This window comes from Diorhabda carinulata, chromosome X, assembly GCF_026250575.1.
Source record: "Diorhabda carinulata isolate Delta chromosome X, icDioCari1.1, whole genome shotgun sequence".
Taxonomy (NCBI): Eukaryota; Metazoa; Arthropoda; class Insecta; order Coleoptera; family Chrysomelidae; genus Diorhabda; species Diorhabda carinulata.
The window spans coordinates 26,879,576-26,902,538 of record NC_079472.1 but is presented as its reverse complement, the minus strand read 5'-3'; the positions used below and the strand labels follow the sequence as shown (position 1 = coordinate 26,902,538).

Here is a 22,963-nt window from a genome sequence, read left to right as displayed (position 1 = left end):
TATAAAAATGCTAATATGAACTAAGTTGAACCAACGTGAGGACAAGGTTGATAGTAAGCAAAATTACTTTATAATATTATTGAATATTTAAAAGTAAGTTTAGAAATTTTTGTATATTTGTTTATATATAGATAGTTATTAGTCATATAAAATAGTGGTATATTGATATTCAGTGGTATACAGTAGTATACAGTGTGTATTATTGTATATAGAAGTAATGTGGGTATAAATTGTAGTTAGTGTAATTACAAACCCAGTGATTCAGAAGATGTCTTTTATTTTCCACCCGGTATTCCTGGAGTAAGTCTATATGTACATTAATCTCCGGAATTGGTATAAAACGTAAGCGTTATCCTTTAACGTAACCATACATCACAATATAGATAAATAAATGAAATAAATAATATTGAGGAACTATCTACACCAACGTTTTGGAAGAATTTGCCGAATTTTCTGAGGACTCTCCCTGCATTCAACAATGACTAAATATTAGACTTTATGACAAGATAAAATGTTTCGTCTAGGAAATTAGAGGTTTACAAATAGTTGCAGAATTGAAAAAAAACTAGGAACAACCAAACACCATACCAAGTTTAGAGCTGCAATAACTATTATAGAAAGGTTAGCAGTTAGTGTCCATTTTTTTTAGCAATGGGAGATAATTATTTAAATTTACAGTATCTTTTATATATCAAGACATTCCATTGGATGTATAATACCAGAGGTATGTGAAGCAATAATTGAATTATTGGAAGAAAATATCAAGGCCATTTCGTTTACATTCTTTTGGTACATGGGTTTTTATATTTCCGGTATATTTTCTCAAGAGCACCCCAAAGGTTCCAAATTCGTAATTCAGGAGGTAAAAATATTTTTGCAAGATATCAAAAGCTGATGGTATTATTATCCATCTCCCGTTTTCATTTGTTGCATTCACGTTATTAGAATGCTTAACAAAATGATCGATAAATAGCTTGACAAAACGTTTAGTTTATTGCTCTGTAATGTTACATGCACAATTACGCTCATTACAAGTGAATACTCAATTTCATTAGAACCTTTAGATGAACCATAATATACTTTGAATAAAGTTCCCCCGTTTAAATTGGGAATTATTGCCCTGCAATGATCATATGAAGTCTTGCCCTAAAAAGTGATGACTTTTAGTTGAGAATAGGAGAGGGAATGAAAAATTGACTTTGAAGTACAATTTTATATTTAGTTCAGTTCAGAGTTCAATTTATCTCGTTTCCAGTTCGGTTTCAGGTCAGTTTCAGTTCGATTCCAATTCGGTTCTAGTAAGTTAAGTTTTAGTTACAGTTTTAGTTACAGTTTTAGTTACAGTTTTAGTTACAGTTTTAGTTACAGTTTTAGTTACAGTTTTAGTTACAGTTTTAGTTACAGTTTTAGTTACAGTTTTAGCTACAGTTTTAGTTACAGTTTTAGTTACAGTTTTAGTTACAGTTTTAGTTGTTACAGCTTTAGCTACAGTTTTAGCTACAGTTTTAGTTACAGTTTTAGTTACAGTTTTATTTGTTACAGTTTTAGTTACAGTTTTAGCTACAGTTTTAGCTACAGTTTTAGTTACAGTTTTAGTTACAGTTTTAGTTACAGTTTTAGTTACAGTTTTAGTTACAGTTTTATTTGTTACAGTTTTAGTTACAGTTTTAGCTACAGTTTTAGCTACAGTTTTAGTTACAGTTTTAGTTACAGTTTTAGTTACAGTTTTATTTGTTACAGTTTTAATTACAGTTTTAGCTACAGTTTTAGCTACAGTTTTAGTTGCAGTTTTATTTGTTACAGTTTTAGTTACAGTTTTAGCTACAGTTTTAGCTACAGTTTTAGCTACAGTTTTAGTTACAGTTTTAGTTACAGTTTTAGTTACAGTTTTAGTTACAGTTTTAGTTACAGGTTTAGTTACAGTTTTAGATACAGTTTTAGTTCTAGCGTTAGATGCTGTTTTTTTTGTTAAAGTCCTCTTTTGAAACCAATGTTTTTTTTTATTTTTTGCTTTATTCCCTAAGAATTTAATTATTCAAAACTTAAACGTGACTTTGTTGAATTTTAATAAAATGTTTACTTTTTTGTAAAAAAGAAAATAAAACAGTGAATCAATAAACAGAAATCCAATATCAAAAATTTTAAACCCTTTACGAATGTGGTGTCATATTATATCAACTATTACATAACCACAACACTATTATCAATCGCTACGAAATGAGAATCAAGAAAAATCAATTTGCATAGTTTCAGTTTCCAAATTATAAATTTCATTCCATAATCTAGTCGGTCACTGTAGAAATTATTATAACCTTTCACATTTATCGTATTTTGTAGCAATGTAAGTAGGTTGCCGAATTCCATACAATTCAAAATTTATTATTAATATCTTAATAGTATATTTTCTTGATAAATATAACGAATCTATCGTCAAATTTTCAATTTTTCTATTTGAAACAAAGTGCCATTTGATAATTGTAAAAATTTTATAAAAAATTGCGCGACTGACATATCGTTAAAATAAGTTCCAGAGATTAGAATATTGCATCAATTTATCTTTGTTTTTCCAGATTACATCGTTACTTCAAAGAAAATTTGTCTTCTTCAAAAATTTCTATAAAAATCTTACATTCATGGTCGTGCTAACGTATTATGTGCACTGTACGTCTTAAACAACTTAGAAACGAATCGGCATTTGTACCTTATAAGCGTGTATTATGTTAACATTAAAGTTACCGACACCATAAAATTATTTATTATATAGCAGACGCATACACTGTGATTATTAGGTAAAGGAGGAACTACAATCACGACCTTGTATATTGACATTAAAATGGAAAAAAAAAGAATCTTCTGAACTTGACACCTAAAATAACGTTAAATGGTTCACAACAATGAGCTTTTGTCTGTTGTGAGAATTATTGTTTATAAGACAAAAGTAAACATGGGAATTTTTTTTATTACAAATTCCGCATAAACCGTATACTGTTATTAGCGATTTAGTAAAGTATTTTATCTATGAATATTTGTTAAATTAAATTTATGATATAGATTGTTTAAGTTAATTTTTGAGGTAAATAATATTGTATTTAGGTCCTAAAATTTCACGTATTGTTCCGAGTGGTAGATTTGATAATGATGAAATGGGCATTCTGCGATTATGTGTTTTATAGTCAATTTACAATTGCAGTTGCTGCAATTTTGGTTCAGGTTTCGCATCAAATAAGTAGCTATGCGTCAGTCGCGTATGGCCTAGACGCAGACGTGTTAAAAGAACTTCATCTCTGCGATTTTTCGGTAGTATTGACCATGGTTTTACTGAGTCTTTCACTTCGCGAAGTTTATGTATAGACGTTGACCATTTGTTCTCTCATTAATTAAGCACTTGTATATATTGCAGTTGTTGCTTGATTTTGAATATTAAAGGATTTGCATGCGAATTTTTTGAAGACTTTGGATTGAGATGAGAGAGTCTGTGAGTATGAGATTATTAGGTTCGTTTGATGAAACGGCGATGTGTGTAGCTCAATATATTACATATAATTCAGCAGTGAAAGTGGATATGGCTGAAGAAGCTTTTAGCATATATTTGGAGGTTGGTGTAATGATTGCGATACCCGTACCGTCTTGAGATATCGATGTGTATGTGTAAATATGTACAAAGTTTTTGTACTCATTGAGTATGTTATTTAAGTGTCCTTCGATTAGCGTATGGTTGGTGTGGTGTTTGTCGAAAGAGGTGAGCTGGGTAATGAATTTGATGCTTCCTATTGTCCATGGTGGAGTCTGAGAAGACTCGATAGGAAGGCATTCAGGAATAAATAACTTCAATTCGCTTAGATATGATCGAATTCTAGCATAGAAAGGTTTGAGGCTTCTGGGTTTATTTGAAAAAAGATTTGGGAATTTCTTAGAGGAGCAGTTTTGGAGGGTTGGATGGGAAGGATTGGATTTTAGTTTGGCTGCATATGTAAGTCTCAAATATATTCTTCTGTCTCCTAAGGATGGTTCCCCTGATTAGCAGTACAGACTTTCCACTGGTGTTGTTTTGAATGTTTTGAATGTTATCAAACGTAAGGCTGAGTTGTGAAAGCTGTCGAGTTTTTTCAGAAGCGATTTGTTAGCTGTTGAATATACAATTGATCCATAATCTAGTTTTGATCGAATAAGTGTTCGGTACAATGTTAATAATGTTTGTCGATTTGTTCGTTACCATTTTCAGTAAATTTAATCGTGTGTTGCAAGCTAGGAAAAGATTTCTAATATGATAGTTCCAGCTTAGTGTGTGATCGAATAGTATACCGAGAAATTTTATTGATGTTTCCATTTTTATGTCGTTGACTGCGATGATAAAGAGTGCGGGACTTATGATTGATCCTTGGGGTATACCATTATTGGAATATGTTTTTTCGGAGGTGGTACCGTTTTACTTTAAATGTTCGATTTCTCAGGAAGTTTTTGATAAAAACCAGGCAGTGACCATGTATGTTGAATTCGTACAATTTGTTTATGATGTAATCATGCCTTCCAATGTCAAAAGCTCGGTTAATGTCAATGTAAATAGCTAAACAGCTGTTTTAGGGTGAATGCTTCGTTGATTTCACTTTCCTGGTGACGTTTCTTTCAGGCTTTAAAGAGCTTTATCATATTTTTGGGTGGAAATAGGTAAATCAATGGGTTCGTTTTCATCGAACTGTATCATTAACTCATCCTTTTCCTTTCTCTTATGGGTATACAGTATTATCGTAGTTGCATGTGATGTAGCGTTTTTTGTAAGTGCTTGTGGAGTCCTGATATTTTTCTCACTCTTCCCATACCTCCGTCATGGGTGTTTCAGAATTTATTGTGGAGACGTATTCTATCCAGGATATACGTTTAGCTTGTTTTATTGTACGTCCAGCTTCGGCACGAGTTTTCAATAACTCGATTTTGTTTGCTAGTGTATTGTATCTTTTATATCTATTGAAAGCTTTTTTGGCTCCTAATTGCTAATTCATAGTCGCTAATCCACCACTGTACAGGATTGCGTCGTTTCAGGCGCGTAGTTCTTCCGATTGATATGTTTACTGCTCGCTTAAAGATACTAATAAGGTTTTCTAAAGCTTCGTCTATATCTGTTGGAATTATGTAAGTTGTCAAACTATTTGAAATGATTGTTTTGAAAAGAGCCCAGTCTGCTTTTTTTAAGTTCCATTTTGGATATAAGTCGTGATTGTGATTTGCTTTTCTATTGTTATGAATTACGATTGGATAGTGGCCCCTGTTGTAGGTATAGTCCAGCCGATCCCAGGAAAGAGCCGGAGTCAAAGTTGGGTCAGAGATAGTGAAGTCAATACATGAACCCTGTCCTGATTGTATGTTAAATCTAGTTGGTTTCCCATTATTTAAGATGGAGAGATTTGCGTCATCAAGAATATCTTCTAGTAAGCAACATCTGTGGTTTATTGATGTGCATCCCCACGTGGTGTTATGGGTATTAAAATCTCCGACTATTATTCTAGGCTGAGTGATTTTTTCCAATAATTCTTTCAATTCTTTAGCATCTACTTGATATGCTGGACGAATATAAACATTGCAGATATTTACTTTTGGATTAGTGTGTAGTTCGATAGCTACGGTTTATCCTTTGTAAGGATCGTGATTTCTAATTTTTCCACAAATATTGCTACTCCTCCGCTACCTATTTCAGTATTTATTCGGTTCTTATAGAAGCTGTTAAATTGCCTGAACGGTTCGTTGTTATTGTATTTGAAATTGATTTCTTGACGACAAATAACTTCGTATTTCTGTTTGGATAGGTTAGTTTGCAACATTGGTAAGTTGTTATAAAAGCCATTGATATTCCATTGTAGAATAGATGTAAGGTCCATGAAAATACAGAGAGAAAATAGAAGAAAAGGAAAAAAATATATTAATATATCATATATAATATACAATAATGAAGTAAATTATTGGTTCAGTTAATTAATATTTGAGATGAATCACTTTCTGTTTCTGAGAGGTCTGTTTCTGGTATGTTCATTTGTAGGTGAGAAAACAGTTTCTTCTTGAGTTTAGTGCATCTGCTTTTGATAGATCTGTACTCAAAGAAAGGATCAGATGAACCGTAGACATTTTTAACAAGGTTAGATATCTGGTTGTGGTCCAATATGAAAGGAGGATTCTTTTCTGAAATGACTTTTCCATGAGAATGTCTGTAGAGATTTCTGGTTTATTTTTAGGCTTTTTACTTAGCCTATTTGGTTTGAGGAAAGAAGGTTTCTTAGGGTTCTCTGGTTTGTTTCCTTCTGGTTCGTTTTCTTCTGGTTGAGGAGGAGGCGTAATTGTAATTGTGGTAGTTCAGTTATTTGGGGTTCTTCATAAGTTTGCAATTGGGAGTTCTTACAGTTTGCTGCAGTATGACCTGGTTTTTTGCATGTGAAACAGACGTTCTTGGTATAGATAAATTCTGTAGCTGGTGTTCTCGTGTGTGATCATTAGACAATCGGGTATTTGGATTGTTGATGGTGAAATAAAGATTTGTCTTCTGAATCTGTAGATGTGGTTATGTTCCGAAATTGTGGAGCTAATTTTGAGAAAAGACATTGGTGAGAGGGTATTGAGACCTATTTTGTTAAGTTCCTCGATTAGCGGTGAGTGTGGTATGGTGGGGCATACATTTGAGAGTATTAATCTTTCGGAAGGTGTTATAAGCTTTCGGGCTTGGATCGGAGTGTTGTTAATAATGATCAACCCTTTATGAAAGGTCATGAAGCGTTCTACAGTATCTTCATTTGCGAGGTACATGCATATTCTATTGTTTGACAGCCTCGATGTGAATAGTATATTTTTTGGACTGATTATTTCCCCAAGTGATATCAGGTAATCTTGAATTTTCAGGTTATCAACAGCTGGAAAAACAATTGCTTGATGTTTAGTAGGAAATTGTGGTTGACTAAGAGCAGATGAGTATGTTTTTGTAGGGTTTGTATTCTGAGAGCTTCTGTAGTCAGAAGTCCCAACATTTGTGTTTGACATAATTGATTTTAGAAATATTTCCGCGTTGATTCGAGAGTACGGACAGGCCACTCCATATCAGCTTGATAAGAGCTGGTTTTTTGCGAATTCTTCTTCCAAATCGGTGTAAAACTAACCTAACAAATTCACTGTTTTGGTATGAATGTAAGAGATTCTACTTACAGTAATATGTCTCTGGGTTTAGAATACTTTATAATTTATAAATTTTTAGAACTGTGATACCTATCAAAGAAAAGTTATTTTTATAGGAACTGACACTTTCACTGTTAACGTTACGGTTACCAAAGTCGAACTCAAACATGGGAAATATTATGTATTCCAAATTGAATATTGAATGATAAACATAATTATATTATATTATCATTATAAAAATCAAGTAATTTTCGAATATATTCAACGTTTTGACAATCTTAGTCCGAGAAAAAACTCACCTTATTTTCTTTTTTGGCTTTTATCAAAGCCTTGAATTCTTCTGGATAATTGTCAGATTCTCCGATTTCTTCTGAACTTGCTTTTGTAGATTCTTCTGATTTTTTATTACCTCTTAAACCGCTACTGCGAGATTTCTCCTGCAGTTCTGTTAAGTTCGCTACTTTTTTCCTAGAGATTTTTCTGCGAGAAGTTACCTCATTGACTTCGGACACCACAGATTCTTTAATTTCATTTTTCCGGATCGGAAGAGCTTGTTCAACTGAAGATTCTGTTTTAGTTCCAGCATTAACTACAACTTTTGATCTAGAAGGTGTATTAGTTGGCTTTGTTATCGTTGTTTCTGTTTTATTTATACTTTTCTGGGTTGAATCTGAGTTTCCTCTCCGTCTAGATCTTGAAACAGTCGCATTTTTCTCATTGAAAATTGGTTTTTCGTTAAAAGCTACTCGTTTTTCAGTTCTAATATCTGTATTTTCTCCTCTTTTTGGAGATGTATCTTCATTGGAAACTTCTTTTTTGACAGACCTGGAGAGAGTATCGTCAGCTCGATTAGTGAATCGAGTATGTAAGAGCTTTGGTTCTTCTTCGAACAAAGGTAAAACTTCTAACTTTTGTTCATCGAATACCGGCATCTCTCTAGAACGGAGTCTATTGCCATTTGGAGCTGAAGTTGTCGGGGTTATGTTGGAAAGTTTTCTAATTGTTGTGTTATAACGGCTTCTCGTGGGAAAGTCTGCAATCATGACTTTCTCGGAAGTCGACATGTTGATTTTTCTTTCGGTTCTTGGACGTCTCTCTTGAAATTCGGTATCAGCAGAGAACACTGATGGTCCTTTTCTGGAACATAACAATTCAATAGAACAATATTTATGTTAGAAAGTCATAAAAAGTGAAAGATTCAACAGGGAACTGTTGAGACTCTTGGATATTTTGCGAAAAAGGCTCAAACTGCTATTACTAAGACAAAAATAAAAGATTTTTACCTAGGCTCCAGCACACTCTCCTTTCTTCTTCTATATCCCCTTCCAGGAGCAGTTGTAGATGTTGCAGCTCTCAAATATGATTCAGAGTTTTGAGATGCTAGAGCTGTTTGAGAATTTCGTCCTCTGGTTCTGAATCTAGGAGCTTGAGTCGATTGTTCTGTTACTACAGTAGTTTTTCTTTGACTACTTCTTCTACTTCCTTGACTTCTAGTGGGTTCAGTAGGTTTTGTGGTCGTTGTAGAACTAGTTTGAACTTTTGATAAATCTTCTTCATATTGTAGCTCTGGTAACGGATCAGGGGATACTTCTAAATCGGATGGCACTTGTGTAGTATCGAGAGACTGTTCTTCAATCAAGTTAGTATCTTTAGTGTTGCTCAATAAGGGTGCACTAACTTCTGGTTCATATGTTTTGGAAGTCTTAATCGGTTCTAAATTATCTTGATTACGCGATGGTATATTCAAACTCCTAGATAACTCTTCCAATTCTTTATTTCTCCTTGGTGTCTTGTCAGTAAACGTATCGGCACTTTCCTGTTTTCTTTTTGGAAAGGTATTTCCTTTAGTAGGTAACAAATTTTCTTTGTTTCTTGATAGGACATTTGTAGCTTTGAAACTATTTTCTCTGGGTTTTTGGGATCTACGCACTAATTCGAAATTTTCGTCCAATATTTCTTGTACTTCATATGTATTCTTGAAACTCCTTCTTTCTACATATTCCGTTAATGGTTTTGAAGTTTTTCGATTTGTACTCGTAGCAGCAGAACTCATTTGGGTTTTTTGAGGCCTTTGAGGCCTTCTATTCGCATTTTCATTGACATTAAAAATTTTTTCAGCAGTATCACTGAATGTCTGCGAATTATATCGTCTTGAAATAGGAGGTATAGTTGTTGAGGGCTGTTTCGAAGGATTCGAAGTAGAAGATGTCCTTGAGGGAAAACGTTGCTCTACATTTTCAACCACACGTCTTCTTGATGCTACTGTTTTTCTTGTTGTTGATTCAGCAGCTGATGATTTATCTTGGATTCCTTGGAACTCTTCTGAAGCTACAAATCGTGATCTACCTCTTCCCCTCGGTGAAGTTGGTTTTATATTTTCAGTTTCAGTGGTAGGTTTCTGAAATAAACAAATAGGAGGAATTAGAAATGGATATGAATTGTAATATTATCAAAATACATATGTTCATTCATGTGAGATAAATGATAAGTTTAGTTGTATTTATCTCAAATTTTAAAATAATATATAATGTGACTGTAGACATATATAAGTGAAATTGAATGATAAATAATATTTTTCATTGTATGTTGTTCTCTAGACTTTGCTATATCGATAAACTCTGCTTTCGAATCGCGCACGCCACTGGAAATCAGTAACATAATTTTTTTATCAACTTGCATCAATCATGCGGTTATATCCGTTAATCTGTGCGTCCTTGTTGTATTGATACATTCTAATCGGGGAGGACATTTAAGAAAATTAGAATATCGTGAGAATTGTTTACACACTTTATATCAACAATTGACTGGTGATAATTATATGTTTAAAAATATTTGTGTGTTTATTGTTAATAATTAGTTTTAATACGTCTTTTATAACCTAAGCTTGAATATACGTAATTATTGATATAGTTAATTGATAAAGATCAAGGCATATTGATGAAACAACGTAGAGAAAGGCGGTTAAGTCTTAAATAAAAATTTCAAAACATTCCAAAAGACTGAAGATGAATAAATTTGATATTATCATCTTTCGTTGCATTATGAATAAAACTAATGCCCGCGAGGATTCAATAGTTCACACAAAACATTTTTAATTCTACGAGGATGGTCCCAGAATTACTTGACCTGACCTAGGGGGATGGCGATAGTTGTTTGAAAAATACCACTGCACTAGAAAGTACACAATCCATATGTTTAAATTTTGAAGACGCCACGTTGTAGGTATAATATTGTTTGGCAGCCATCAATAGGGGTCGTTTTCTGTGACTTTGTAAACATGGAAAAATTGGTCTTCGTTATGTAATAGAATACTAATATTGAAAAGTTCTTGTCGCAACTAATATGAAAACTGAACTAGATTCTACTCTGGGTGAAATTACTCCTTCGTTATCAACAGTAAATTATTGGGTAGTAGAGTTTAAAGGAGGCCGTACTGGCTGCGAAGACCAGCATCGTAGTGGTTGACCAAATAAAGTGACGACTCAATGATTGTTGAAGAAAATCGACAAAGCGGTACTGGATGATCGTTACTGAAAGTTCAAGATGAGTGCCACCTTTGCTCACAATGGAACAAAAACAGTGTCGTGGAGATGTTTCCATCGACTGTTTGGCAATGTTTCTCAGAAATAAAGCCGAATTTTCGCGTTTGATGACAATGGATGAAGCGTGGATTCATAATTTCACAACTGAAACAAAAGAGCAATCGAAACAATGGACTGATAATGGAGAAGCTGCTCCAAAGAAGGCAAAAATCGTTCCATATGTAGGCAACGTCACGGCGTCAGTTTTTGGGGATGCCCGTGGGATAATTTTCATTGACTATCTTGTAAAAGTAATGGCAATGACCAAAATTAATGAATTAAACTTTGAATTGCTACCTCATGCACCCTATTCGCCAAATCCAGCCCCCTAGGATTATTTTCCGTTACCTGATTTGAAAAAATTGCTCGGTTGTCAAACATTTTCCAACAATGAGTTAATGCCGGCAGGCTATTTTGAGAAGCTTGACAATTCTTATTATAAGAAGGGTATTCGAACTTATTGAACATCGCTGGGAAAAGTGTATGGAGGTAAAAGGAGATTACGTTGCAAAATTAATTTTTTCTTTGTTGCACCAGGTACTTTTGCGACCATTCTCGTATATCAGTACATTAAATCCTTCGAATGTTGTACAGACACCGATGATGGTGAACGTTCTGGTCGTAAAATTGATGTAGCTACTCCAGAAAACATAAAAAAAGTCCATAAATTGGTTATATCTAATCGTAAATTGAAATTGCGTGAAATAACTTAGGCTGTGAAGATATTAAAAGGCTGTGTGTTTACAATTATGCATGAACCCTTGAACTTGAGAAAACTTTTGTCAAAAAAGTTGCAGTGTTAATTCACAATCAATCAAACAGAACAACGTCTGTTATCCTCTTCTCGATAGTGATCCAAATCCTCCTTTTATACTAATGACGTAAATGTATTGTTATACAAAGCAAACGCTCCACATCAACAATTATAAATGTCACATTATCGCGTGCCACGGAACTTTTTATCTGGGGCAAAATAACCGTATTGAAAGTTAAATGATCGATATAGTTTGACAATATACATTAATTTTGCTTCAATTTATGTTCTAGTCACAAAAATTATATTTTCTATGGAGATACATTAACCTCCAATCTGATTTACGATAAGCCGCTATTCTTTGCCTATTGAAAGCCTGTCGAAAAACCTTCAAGAACAGCTTTCTGATTGCTTTTGATGGATATTTTGTCTCACAATTTTTTAACAGATTTTTAATATGTATACATGTCACGTCTAAATAATTTTTCGATTTTGTTTACGATATTATCCTATTTTACGTAAGTAGTTTCATCCTGAATAATTATTCTCTCTCTCTCTCTCTCTCTCTCTCTCTCTCTCTCTCTCTCTCTCTCTCTCTCTCTCTCTCCATCAATTTCGATTTCCAGTTATAAAGTTTATGCTATAGGTTGCACAAGATTTTACGATATATGTTAGGAATTACGTCGTTGTTTTTGATTGCAAAAAATATCTTGTTGGTAGTGGAAATATCTTCAAGAAAATTATGTACTTTAATATAATCAAATTTAATAGATTTTCATCCTTGTAGTTATGTTTGGCGTATCTAAACCTCCCCTCAACATTCTTGTTGACGTATTATCTTTAAAAAGTGAACGATAATACTCTTGTCACATTTTCACAATGAATAGTGCTTCCGCCTGTAATAATTTCTTTCTCAAAAATATTCATAAAATATCTGTTACTTTCTGTTTTAATTGAAATATTCATAGTTTCCGACCGAAGTCACTTCTTGTACTTTATATAGTTCCTAGGAAATTTTTGTTTCTACTATTACAATCACGATGTCAATATTTACCTTATTGTCTTTATTTCTTTCATATTGAAACAAACTAAATAAATCCAACTGATACCAAAATACACATAAGTCGTAAAAAGTGATATTTTTTGTACTTTATTGTAACGATCCTTCATCTGCTAGGGTTTGAATTCAAAGTATCTATAATGTAGGTGACTAATTTCATTTTTACATTGTTAGACGTTAACAATTCTATTGAATTTTCAGTTCTAATTTTCACCTACAATCATTTCAAACTTAAATATTCATTTTTTAATCTCCTATATTCGTATACAAATCCAGCTGTTAGCTATACAAATAAATTGGTATTTCTTCTTCTGGGATCGGATCATTAACAGCATTCATGTTTCCTATATACATATCCAAATTGTTCAGTGACTTTATAATATGGCTCCTTCGCAACAAAACGACCTCACTTAATTCAAATTGGTTTAAACACAACTGATTACATTCAAGGGTGTGGTAATTTAATTTTTTTTTTAATTTATGGAACCAGTTTTGTCAGTATACGGAAATCTAGTTATTCATATTGCATTCGTGTATATATTAAAAAAAACAAAAACATCTTATTGACATTTGGAAGAGAATAAAGCCAAGGTAAACTTATCTCTTTCACTTTTGGCAATTATATTTTCATCGATCATACATGCTGTGGAACTAGTTTCACAAGGGCTTTCGAAAAATACCAAAATGTGAAACCATGTTTTCTCAATATAAGTCCACCAAATTATAATTCGTAAGTATCTTAAAACCAGAATAACATAAATCAAACCAGACGAACTAACTAGGAGAGCACTGAAATTGTAGAAAATAATCTAGTTGTAGTGTTAATAATTCAATCAGCCAAAAAAAAACTTTTATATATTCAACGATTGGAATTATTGATTTGAATTTATATATAAAATAGTTTTAGGACTTCTGACTAAATGTATGCTATATTTGTACCATATTATACCAAAGTGGCCAATTTTTCTCATTCAATGAATTCAGTGAATTCACGAAGTTTTTCATTTCTTCATTCCAATTATTTCTCATTGATGGAATTACAATTGACAAAACAAGTTCATTTTTCTCCACCCTTTCTTCTAAAATCGATAGTTTTGGAAGTATCCACGGTAAAACTGGTCTCTTAGTATATAGAATGTCCTTAAGCAATCATTATATCACTGTCAAAATCCTTAACATTGTGTTCATTCTGTTTTTTTGAATTTCAGGGATTATATTACATTCAATAAAATGAGGTGACCTCACAATAATTAACATCATCTGTATTATTCGGCTTACTTCATATAAACATGTGATTTTGTTACATGATCAAAGTTTAAACGTTGATATTTTTATGGTAGTATGCTTCTTTTTTCTTCCAAAATAGGTCTAACGCCTGATCTTTCTTCAATATATTTACCCATCCAGGCTCACTCCACCTCTTTCGTGGTCGATCTCTGCTCCGATTTCCAATTGGAGATCTATCCCTTGCTATTTTCACCAGTCAATCGTTTGGCATCCGACTTATATGTTGGTTCCATTGGTTTTTACGCTGTAATACACATTCGTTAATATTATCTACGTCACATGATCGTATGATTTTTTCACTTCTCTCCCGATCTAGTACTGTTTTTTCCCAAAATTCACTTGAGAATTTCCATCATTGTGATCACCAATTGCTGTCTCGTTTTTGATGTTTTTGGTCTCGTCTCTGATATTTAGTTCTGATGGTAACTTTATAAAATCGTGCCTATGTTTCTAATGTTCTATACGCTAAGAACGATTTTCGTGTTCGCTTACATTTGTCTTCTCAACGGAACCATGGAGTTGTGTTAGAGTTTTTGGTGTTGGTTGTGACTATTTGTGTGTCTATTCTCTCCTTAGCAGCGTCTTCAATGTTCTTTTTGATTTTGTCTCAGCTTAAGTTCTTCTAAGTTCATTGGTCTTACTTCTATGTTTTCCTCTAGTCTTTTTTAATATAAATCCCTTATTGATGTGTCCCACAAGGAATCTATGTTCAGTTTTTCCATTGTTATTTTTTCCGGTTTCTTATTTGTTGACATTTGTATTCATATTTTCTTTAACACAAGTCTATGATTATTTCCTGTATTAGCGATAACTATCGATCCTGGATTTGTATCCTCTCGTGTTTCTAAACATTTTTTAAATATTTTTTCCATTGGAAAAATGTATTAATTATTTTTAGTTCGTTATAGGCATAAAAGTTGACCATTAGCTCTACGTTTACATTAATATGTTCTTCATTGTTTAACTCCGGGTATTACCGTTAATAATAATATAGCGGCTTCCTCGGCAGGTAGAGACTCTGCCGTGCTTTGTAGGTCTTCATAAAAGTCCACCTTGTAGTGTTTGGGTTTACCGTCTTCTAGGCAATAGACAAAAAGTGTGATCACTTTTTTATGTCCGATTAAGATTTTTACATATACATACACCCTTTAAATATGTATTATCAAGTTGTTTCATTTTTACCTTATATTTTTTATGAATCAGTACCTCTACTCCGTCTTTAGCTTTTTTGTCTTTGTCAACTTTGCTATATACAATATCTAGTTGCCATATTCCTTTCGTTGAATTATTTGACTACATTTTGATCTTTGTTATTAAGTGACGTTATATTTCAGGAAGAGTTCACATTACGTCTTTGATTCTCGATTTCTTTATCATTCCACTTGTGTGGCTCTATTCGTTAAATCAGTCCAAATCCGAGGCTTTTTATAGTACCTCGACCAGATATATTTTTTCTGGGTGGTAGGCTACTAGCCTGGGCACTCAACGCTCTGCTGTTTTCGGGCTTGGAGCCGACAAAAGTGCCATTGCACGAAGAAAATGTCAAAATGAAGAAATTTATTATTCTAGGTGTAATGCATTGATGAATAACAAGGTCAATCTCTTAATATTTTTGGTCTGAATCCCACATATGGATGTTTTTCTTAATTGGAAAACAGAATGAACTCGAGCATGATTCATAGATATCAAATATAGTTCACTTGTTGAGAAACTGTGATAACGCATACAATGATCGCGCTTGTTCGCGCTCTTGACGTCTAAGTCAAGCATCAAAAACATAACCTCACTTTTATAGTTTAGTTTATAGCTGCAAATACCCTAAAAAATGATTTCTCTCAGTAAAAGGCTGATAGAATTTGTGCGTGCCAATGAGTGTTTATATAACAAACAGACGGCTGGATACAAGAAAACTAAAATTTGGCAGAATATATGGAATCATTTGCCCATTTAAAAATTCCCTGCCAAACTGGTGATTAACTTTCTGATCTAATAAACAATCAAAATGAATCAATTAATTATTCTAGGTGTAACACTTATAATTGTCACTAATTAATTCGACTTGTTTTAAATACGCTGTGTTTTCAACGGAAATTGTAAGTTGCATTGAATATAATTGTATGCAATGTAAAGTAAATAAAAGAACACATATTGCTGATAACATCAACAATAATACTGAAACTTAGTCATACTTTTATTGAAATTGAAACATCGAGGTATGAATGAATTACAAAAATATTCACCGTAATCCATTTTCAAGAGGAGACAAATTTCCAAAATTAGAAAACATATGATAGATCTTTTATTAAAGATTAAGATTAAAAATTAGTGAACTGAAAATGTTACTGCATTATGTTAAAATCTATTGAGCTATTGATGGAAAATTTGAAGGATTGGTAAAAAATTCAGTAACTAAATAACAATAATCAATTGATGTACGAAAACCTTAGAATTTGAATTACAAGAAATATTGAAAGATTTGCAAAGAACAATAAGAAACATAGTATGAGAAATAGTCTGAGTAAAAAAATCTAGAGCTTTCAAACACCCAATATAAGAAGAAACTTATACATTTCTTCCATCTGCTCTATTGTTACAAATAAAGGTACTGAATCAGAAATATTGATATTTCAGATGCAAATGTGGTGGAACGAGATATCTGCTTTATAATATAATACTAAATAAAAGTTTCATAGCAATAACTAAATATTCCTAATCAATTATGGAACCAAATATTATTAGTAAAGATATGAACTCATTGTTGCTCGTTAACAACATAGTTTCTAATCTTAATTAGCCAACAGATCTGTACATCCATTAAATATATGAATTATATTATCGATATGACCCTAGGTTATACTTAAATACATAATAATTACCACTAGTCTACATGCAATTTAAGTGTTATATAAAAATATTCTCCCGTTATTTCCAATATTGCGTAAGTTGTTTTTTCTGTTGTGCCAATGTCATTTGAACTATAAAAGTTGTAGATTATACGTAAACTTTAAAACTTATAATCATACCTAGATTTTATTTTACCAAACTGAATGATCTTATGAATCTAACAGTAGCAAATAGGAAGAAATATGTATTAAGTTACATCATATTTTTTGTTGAAAAGGATACGGAAATATACCTCAAATGAAATAAATTCTGTAGAAAAATGTGTTATGATAAGGGTACACTGAAATATTTATGTAATAGTAGATTTGACATACCATTTATAGGACTGCTGGAGCGATTTTAATGGTCACTAATTAATCCCGAATAGCAGAATGACTGCAAATATATTGTAATTGTACAGGATTGAATTTATACAGAGCAGATGCGTATAAGGGAGCTAAAATATTGAGAGAGACGATTGAGTGCAATTGACCTCCATACGAAGCTGCATCCCTGAGTTTCAAAATAGGGCCCAAAAATTCGATAAATATCAATTTCTTCGCAACCCTCCAACTTAAGAATAATAAATTTGATACACTATATGGCAATGTTAAAGGCATTAAGTGATGGTGAGAAGGAGGTGATTGAACCATTCTGGGAGGTTTTATTTTCATAAATATGCTCATTCATATGCTCTTAAATTTAAAAACATCAAAAGTAAGCAGTAGTAATAAGACAACTGATAATCAATATTTCTTTTCAATTAGAGTATTTCTCATTTCTGATATATCTTACTTTCGCCATTATGGTCAATCTCTTAAGGTCGCTTGACATGGTACAAGAAATTGCATGCTATTTCTTGCAAGGTCAAATATTGCATAGATGAAAATTGCACGTAGAGTGTCTCTTGTAATTGCATCATGACTGCCACTAATGAAAATTCAGTAAGTGGGTTGAACAAATACCTTACCTAAAATTTGATTCATTATTTTGTGATTGATTTAACAATGATGATATTAGAACTAAGTACGTAAGTAACGAAGCGAATAAGTGGTCAGTGAATAGCTGTCAATAATTATATCTACTGCTATCTTGGTTTTGGAGCCTGAAGGATAGGTTGGTTGTTAAGCCAAAAGTAACTAGATTTCTCCTTGGAATTGCAGCTTGCACGTAATAAAAATGGCACCGAACCGATGATGTTGAAATTGCGAGATCTTGCATGAAACTAAACTTCATGTGCGAATGCTTTTTATCAAGAAATATTGCGCCTTGCATTGCATTGCACGTTGTATTACATCACGTCAAGCGGCCTGTAATATTTTTTGTCTAAATCGCAAAAATGTATGTTCATGTAGTAAACAGAATGAACATGAGCATGACGCGCTCTAGACGTTCATAGATGTTAAAGATAGTTCAACTTGTTGAAAACTGCGATAACGCATACAATGATCGAGCTTGTACGCGCTGTTGACGTCGAAGTTAATCAACTTTTTAGATTTTACGCGCTGATCGTCGCTAAGTACCTCACATTTCTAGTGTAGATTGTAGTTACAAATACCCTGAAAAATGACTTCTTTTAGTGAAAGGCTGATAGATTTATACGTGTTCATGGGTGTTTATAATTTTATATAACAAACTTTCTTATTGAATGTTTCGCTTAGTCTGTGCTCAATAAGTTCAAAAGTTGATCATATAAACCCCGATTAATTTTTTTATGTTTAAAAAACTGGTTAGTTTCAAGTAAAGTAACTGTAGATATCTCTATTCAAATTAAGTGGTCTCACCCACCAACGCTGTGACACATGATGCTTTGCAATGAAGAAAAATAATCCCAGTCCAACCTGTAGAGCACAAGACATAGCTTAACATAATCAAGTAGAGCTATAACAAAATTAAAGTAATTTATTTTTTTACTATTATACTAATTTCATAAAATACTATATTAAGTTCAGCAGAAAGTAACACTACCTGACTGTTAGTCTGTATGAAGTTCGGCGGATCAACTAGTTTCTAATATTTTTAAAAAAACTGTAGATTATGTCTACTTCCTTGAATAGATGTAATCTTTTAATAAGCTATCAATATTCGAGAAACAAAGTAATAGTTATCAAATGATATTGCCATATTACATAACTCTTTTACATTTCATGTCAAAATCAAAACTGGAATGAAATAAATTAGAAAACAATGAGGTACATTGCTTTCTATATATAAAAATGATATGAAATATTGTTAATAGTTAGTCAAACATGAATTTTTCTATACAATCATCAACGAATTTCTTCCCATTGTTTTTAAAACAAACAGGAACTTCTAAGTGTAAAATTGTGTGTTTTTAGAGCATTAACCAATGTAATGACATGGATAATCTATAAAGAATATTGAACCTACCATTACAAAACACTGTGTTTACAAGTTTCACTCTCCATTTTTTTAATCATCAAAATGAGAAAACAAGCATGCGAGCATCAAATTATATTTGATTGTAAAATTATTCTAAATAAACGTATCACAATAAAACAAGGATATCAGTATGTAAAAACTGAACAAGCGATAATGAAATTTACTTTCTAGAGAAAATAACTTCCAGTAGGAATAAAAGTAATAATAATGCCAACTATAGCACTTCTATGATATATTTCACTTAGATGAGAAGAAGTGTGCATTATTGTGAGTAAAGTTTTGAAAAATAGAATTGAAAAAAATATAATTGAAATAGAAGAACAGAACGGATTTCGTGCGGGACGCTCATGTATTGACAATACATTCGTTTTAGAACAAATACTAAAAAAACGTAGAACCAGACATTTGGTCACTCAACTCGTATTTATTGATCTCGAAAAGGGCTTCGACACAGTGCCGTTGAAAACTCTTTTTGATATATTGACGTAATCTGACCTCAGCAATGTCTATGTTCGAACTATTCAGAACATATACAAAAATTCACTTCCAGCTGGGAAATACCCTATCAAAACCATTTTCGGATTCAAAAGATTTGAGACAAGGGTGCAGTTTATCACCAACATTATTTAAAATATACATTCAGAAAGCTCTGAGTAGTTGTAGAACTAAAATTGCGAGAATGGGAATTGAAATAGAGGATAAGTGCTTGACGACTCTAATTTTTGCAGGCGACCAAGCTATTATAGCTGGCGACGATGCAAATTATATGTTGAGAAAGTTGGAGAACGAATATGCAAAGTGGGGTTTGATATGTCAAAAACAGAATATCTGCCGGTAGGAAGCATACAAGGTGACCCCGAACTGCAAATAAATAGGGTTGGATGATGTAGACAATTCAAATACGTAAGAAGTTTAATAATTTCGGTAACAACAAAGGTAAAAAGCTACACAAATTCTGAACTCTTTGCTGTGGTCAGTAAAAAATTGACTAAACACAAAAATGACATAGTGGAACCTATTTGAACGTATGGATGTGAGTGCTGGCAACTAACAGATAGACAGGACAAAGATATAGAGGCTGTGGAAATTCGACGAAGAACAGGTCGAGTATAGACGACTTCAGAGAGAATACAGAGTAGGTGGCTGAAAAAAGCAAGAAGGAGGCGAAGAAGATCCTCAAGGAACTGGAAGCAAGGGATTAAACAGACCATGAAAGGCAGAGCTATCCAGGAAAACGAGTGGATAGATAAAAAAGTTCGAAATGCGAGCAATAATAAATAAAATTTAATTTCTTAGCTCAAATTTAAATCGAATTATTCATAATTAAAAATTGCATTGAGATATTGATACATTTAAAGGCATACAAACTTGTTCTGACGTGAGCATCAATTTACAGTTAATCACGATCAAAAATCTTGATTTAATGTTTAAACTATGATGAAAAAATTAATTTAGATGTAGTCACTCCAATACCATTAATAAGCAGTGTAATAGATTATATCCAAGTTTATGATATTGATTTCTTAAATATCAAGGATTATTTCTTAATTACCATGACACGTTAATCAAGTCCATGTAGATTTTCTTAGTAAATGATACTATAAATAATAAAATTAGACCAATAAAGAAATAATTATGTTGAAAAAATTTATCAGTATTTGGTTACTAATAACTACCTTTTTTATTGTAATTGGTTGGAATAACAAGAATCATTGGGAGAACCAGACAAACTAATTGAAAAAAATGATAATTAAAAAATTGGAAGTTATACTAAATGTAAAAAGCACTTGAAATAGAAAAGAAAATTTTAGGCCCAAACCTTGATACAAAACCACCAAAAGATTGTAAGCAGTGATCACGAATCGTAGGGCTATCGAAGCTATTCCATATTTGAAATCTCATTGGGATAAACTCATATAAATAATTTATTTTTCAAAAAAAAAAATTATGAAATTTGTGATATCAAGTTATTTTATATAATATATCTATATCTATGTTACCAAGGTTTAATTTAAATAAAAATTTAATTTAAATAAAGGTACCAAATGGACTTTGCAGCGTTCGAAAAAACCGATTACATAAAAAGGATCTGTTTTTATGCTACAAAGATCTAAAATGACATTTGTTTTACCTATACAATAAATATAACTGAGCATCGAGCAGGGTAGGTATTAGAGGTGGAAGTAATGCAAATAAAAATAGAAAAGAACCAAAACTGTAACGCGAGTTAAAACAGTAGACTCAATTTTCCTGTAAGGTAACCTATTATCTATTTCAGTGTTATTGCTCATTTACTTACTTAGAAAATACTTTTCTTTCTTTACGCAAAAAGATTCAATTAAGAGGTTTTTATAGTTTTTTGGTAATCTATTCCATACTTGAATCGAGGTGTAAAAAGCAGTTTTTTTAATGCTAGTCTTGCGCTGATGTTGAACACTAAAAAGATCAATTTATCTACTATTGTGAGAATGGTTGAGCGCAAAGAATAAATTGAACAAACAGTAAGTTGGTCGCTTTTTCTTATTTTATAAATAAAACTAAACATGTGTCGCTCCCTGCAATTTTTCATGTTTAGTATGTAGCTGTTTAGCATTTTTTGAATGTAGTAGGGAACTGCAACAGTTTTCGATTTAGAATAAACGATACCTCTTTAAGCAAGTAGGGGAAGAACGAGAGTGTTGCAAGGAAAATACTTGGTTTTAGAACGCAAGATGTTTTTAATATGATATGGAGCTTTTTAATCGGGCACAAGCCATTAAAAGAGAGGAATGAGTCTAAAATAACGCCTTCGCTTAATAAATTTTTTTGCTTCGTTTATTATTGGAATGTTTTCTTTATCAATACTTATGCTGAAATCAGTAGTTACATAATGTAGTTGTCCGCAGAAACCATAAAACAATGCAAAAGTTGAGTGTTTTTCTCACGAAAAACTATTTTTAAAAATTTCTAGTCACAATAACACAACAATTTGACAATTTTATAATTTTGAATGAATTACATTAATTTCAACTCATTGGATGAATGAATTAACAAAAACTCATCGAAAAAAGTTTACATCAATTCCTATTTTTATATTAATATATTATTATATAAATTTTATATAAATGTTGATAAATGTTTATGAAATATGATCTTTTGTCTTTTAATTTTTATAATAGTCTGGATTTTTCTGTAAAATGTAATTCAAAAGACTTTGACGCATTTAGTTTCAAATTATGATTTTTTGAAATTTGTTTTCTCTCTAAATCTGCATACTGTAGTGTATTGGATTTGTTTAAACAGTTTTTATATCTGCTACATATCTAGAAAATGATAAAGAACCTTAAAACAAAAATACTAACAGAGTATGGTTAGTTACATGAACATGAAGAGTTATGAAAAATATATTCAACCTTCTTATTCAATATGTACGTTTTAACTGTAATTATCTAGCACTACCCTTTACTTTTAATTCAAGAAACTCTATTCTGTCACTGGCTCTAATTTTTCGGATCGTGTCTATATTTCTTTTATATTTCTTTATATTATATTTATCTTTATATTATATTTAATATTTCTAATATTTCTTCGTTATTCTTCGGTACCAATTTTTATGTAGATAGCAAGCCTTAGACTACAGCATTCCAAGCAAATTGAGCATTTATTTAGCCTGGAGGAATAAATAGAATGTACAACAAATTCCTTAGGAATATCTCTTTACTCGATTTATTTTCTTCATTAGATTGTATTAGATTAGATTAGATGGTATCAGAAGTATAAATATAAAAGAAATATATGCCTTGAGTATAGGAATATGGGAAGCAACGTTAAACGGCGACACTTCATGGCATTTTTAACGTTTTCAGG

At 32.1% G+C, this 22,963-nt stretch overlaps 1 protein-coding gene across 4 annotated transcripts in view; it reads right to left on the bottom strand.

Annotated features, from left to right (window-relative positions):
• LOC130901939 (mucin-2-like) overlaps positions 1-22,963 on the bottom strand; it is a 91,297-nt gene that overhangs the window by 30,840 nt on the left and 37,494 nt on the right. For all 4 annotated transcript variants that reach the window (XM_057813647.1, XM_057813648.1, XM_057813650.1 and 1 more), the window contains exons 3-4: positions 8,433-9,547; positions 7,449-8,286 (exon numbers count right to left, since the gene is read on the bottom strand). In XM_057813647.1, the coding sequence (XP_057669630.1) occupies positions 7,449-8,286; positions 8,433-9,547 (1,953 nt within the window). The remainder of the gene's footprint in view (positions 1-7,448; positions 8,287-8,432; positions 9,548-22,963) is intronic.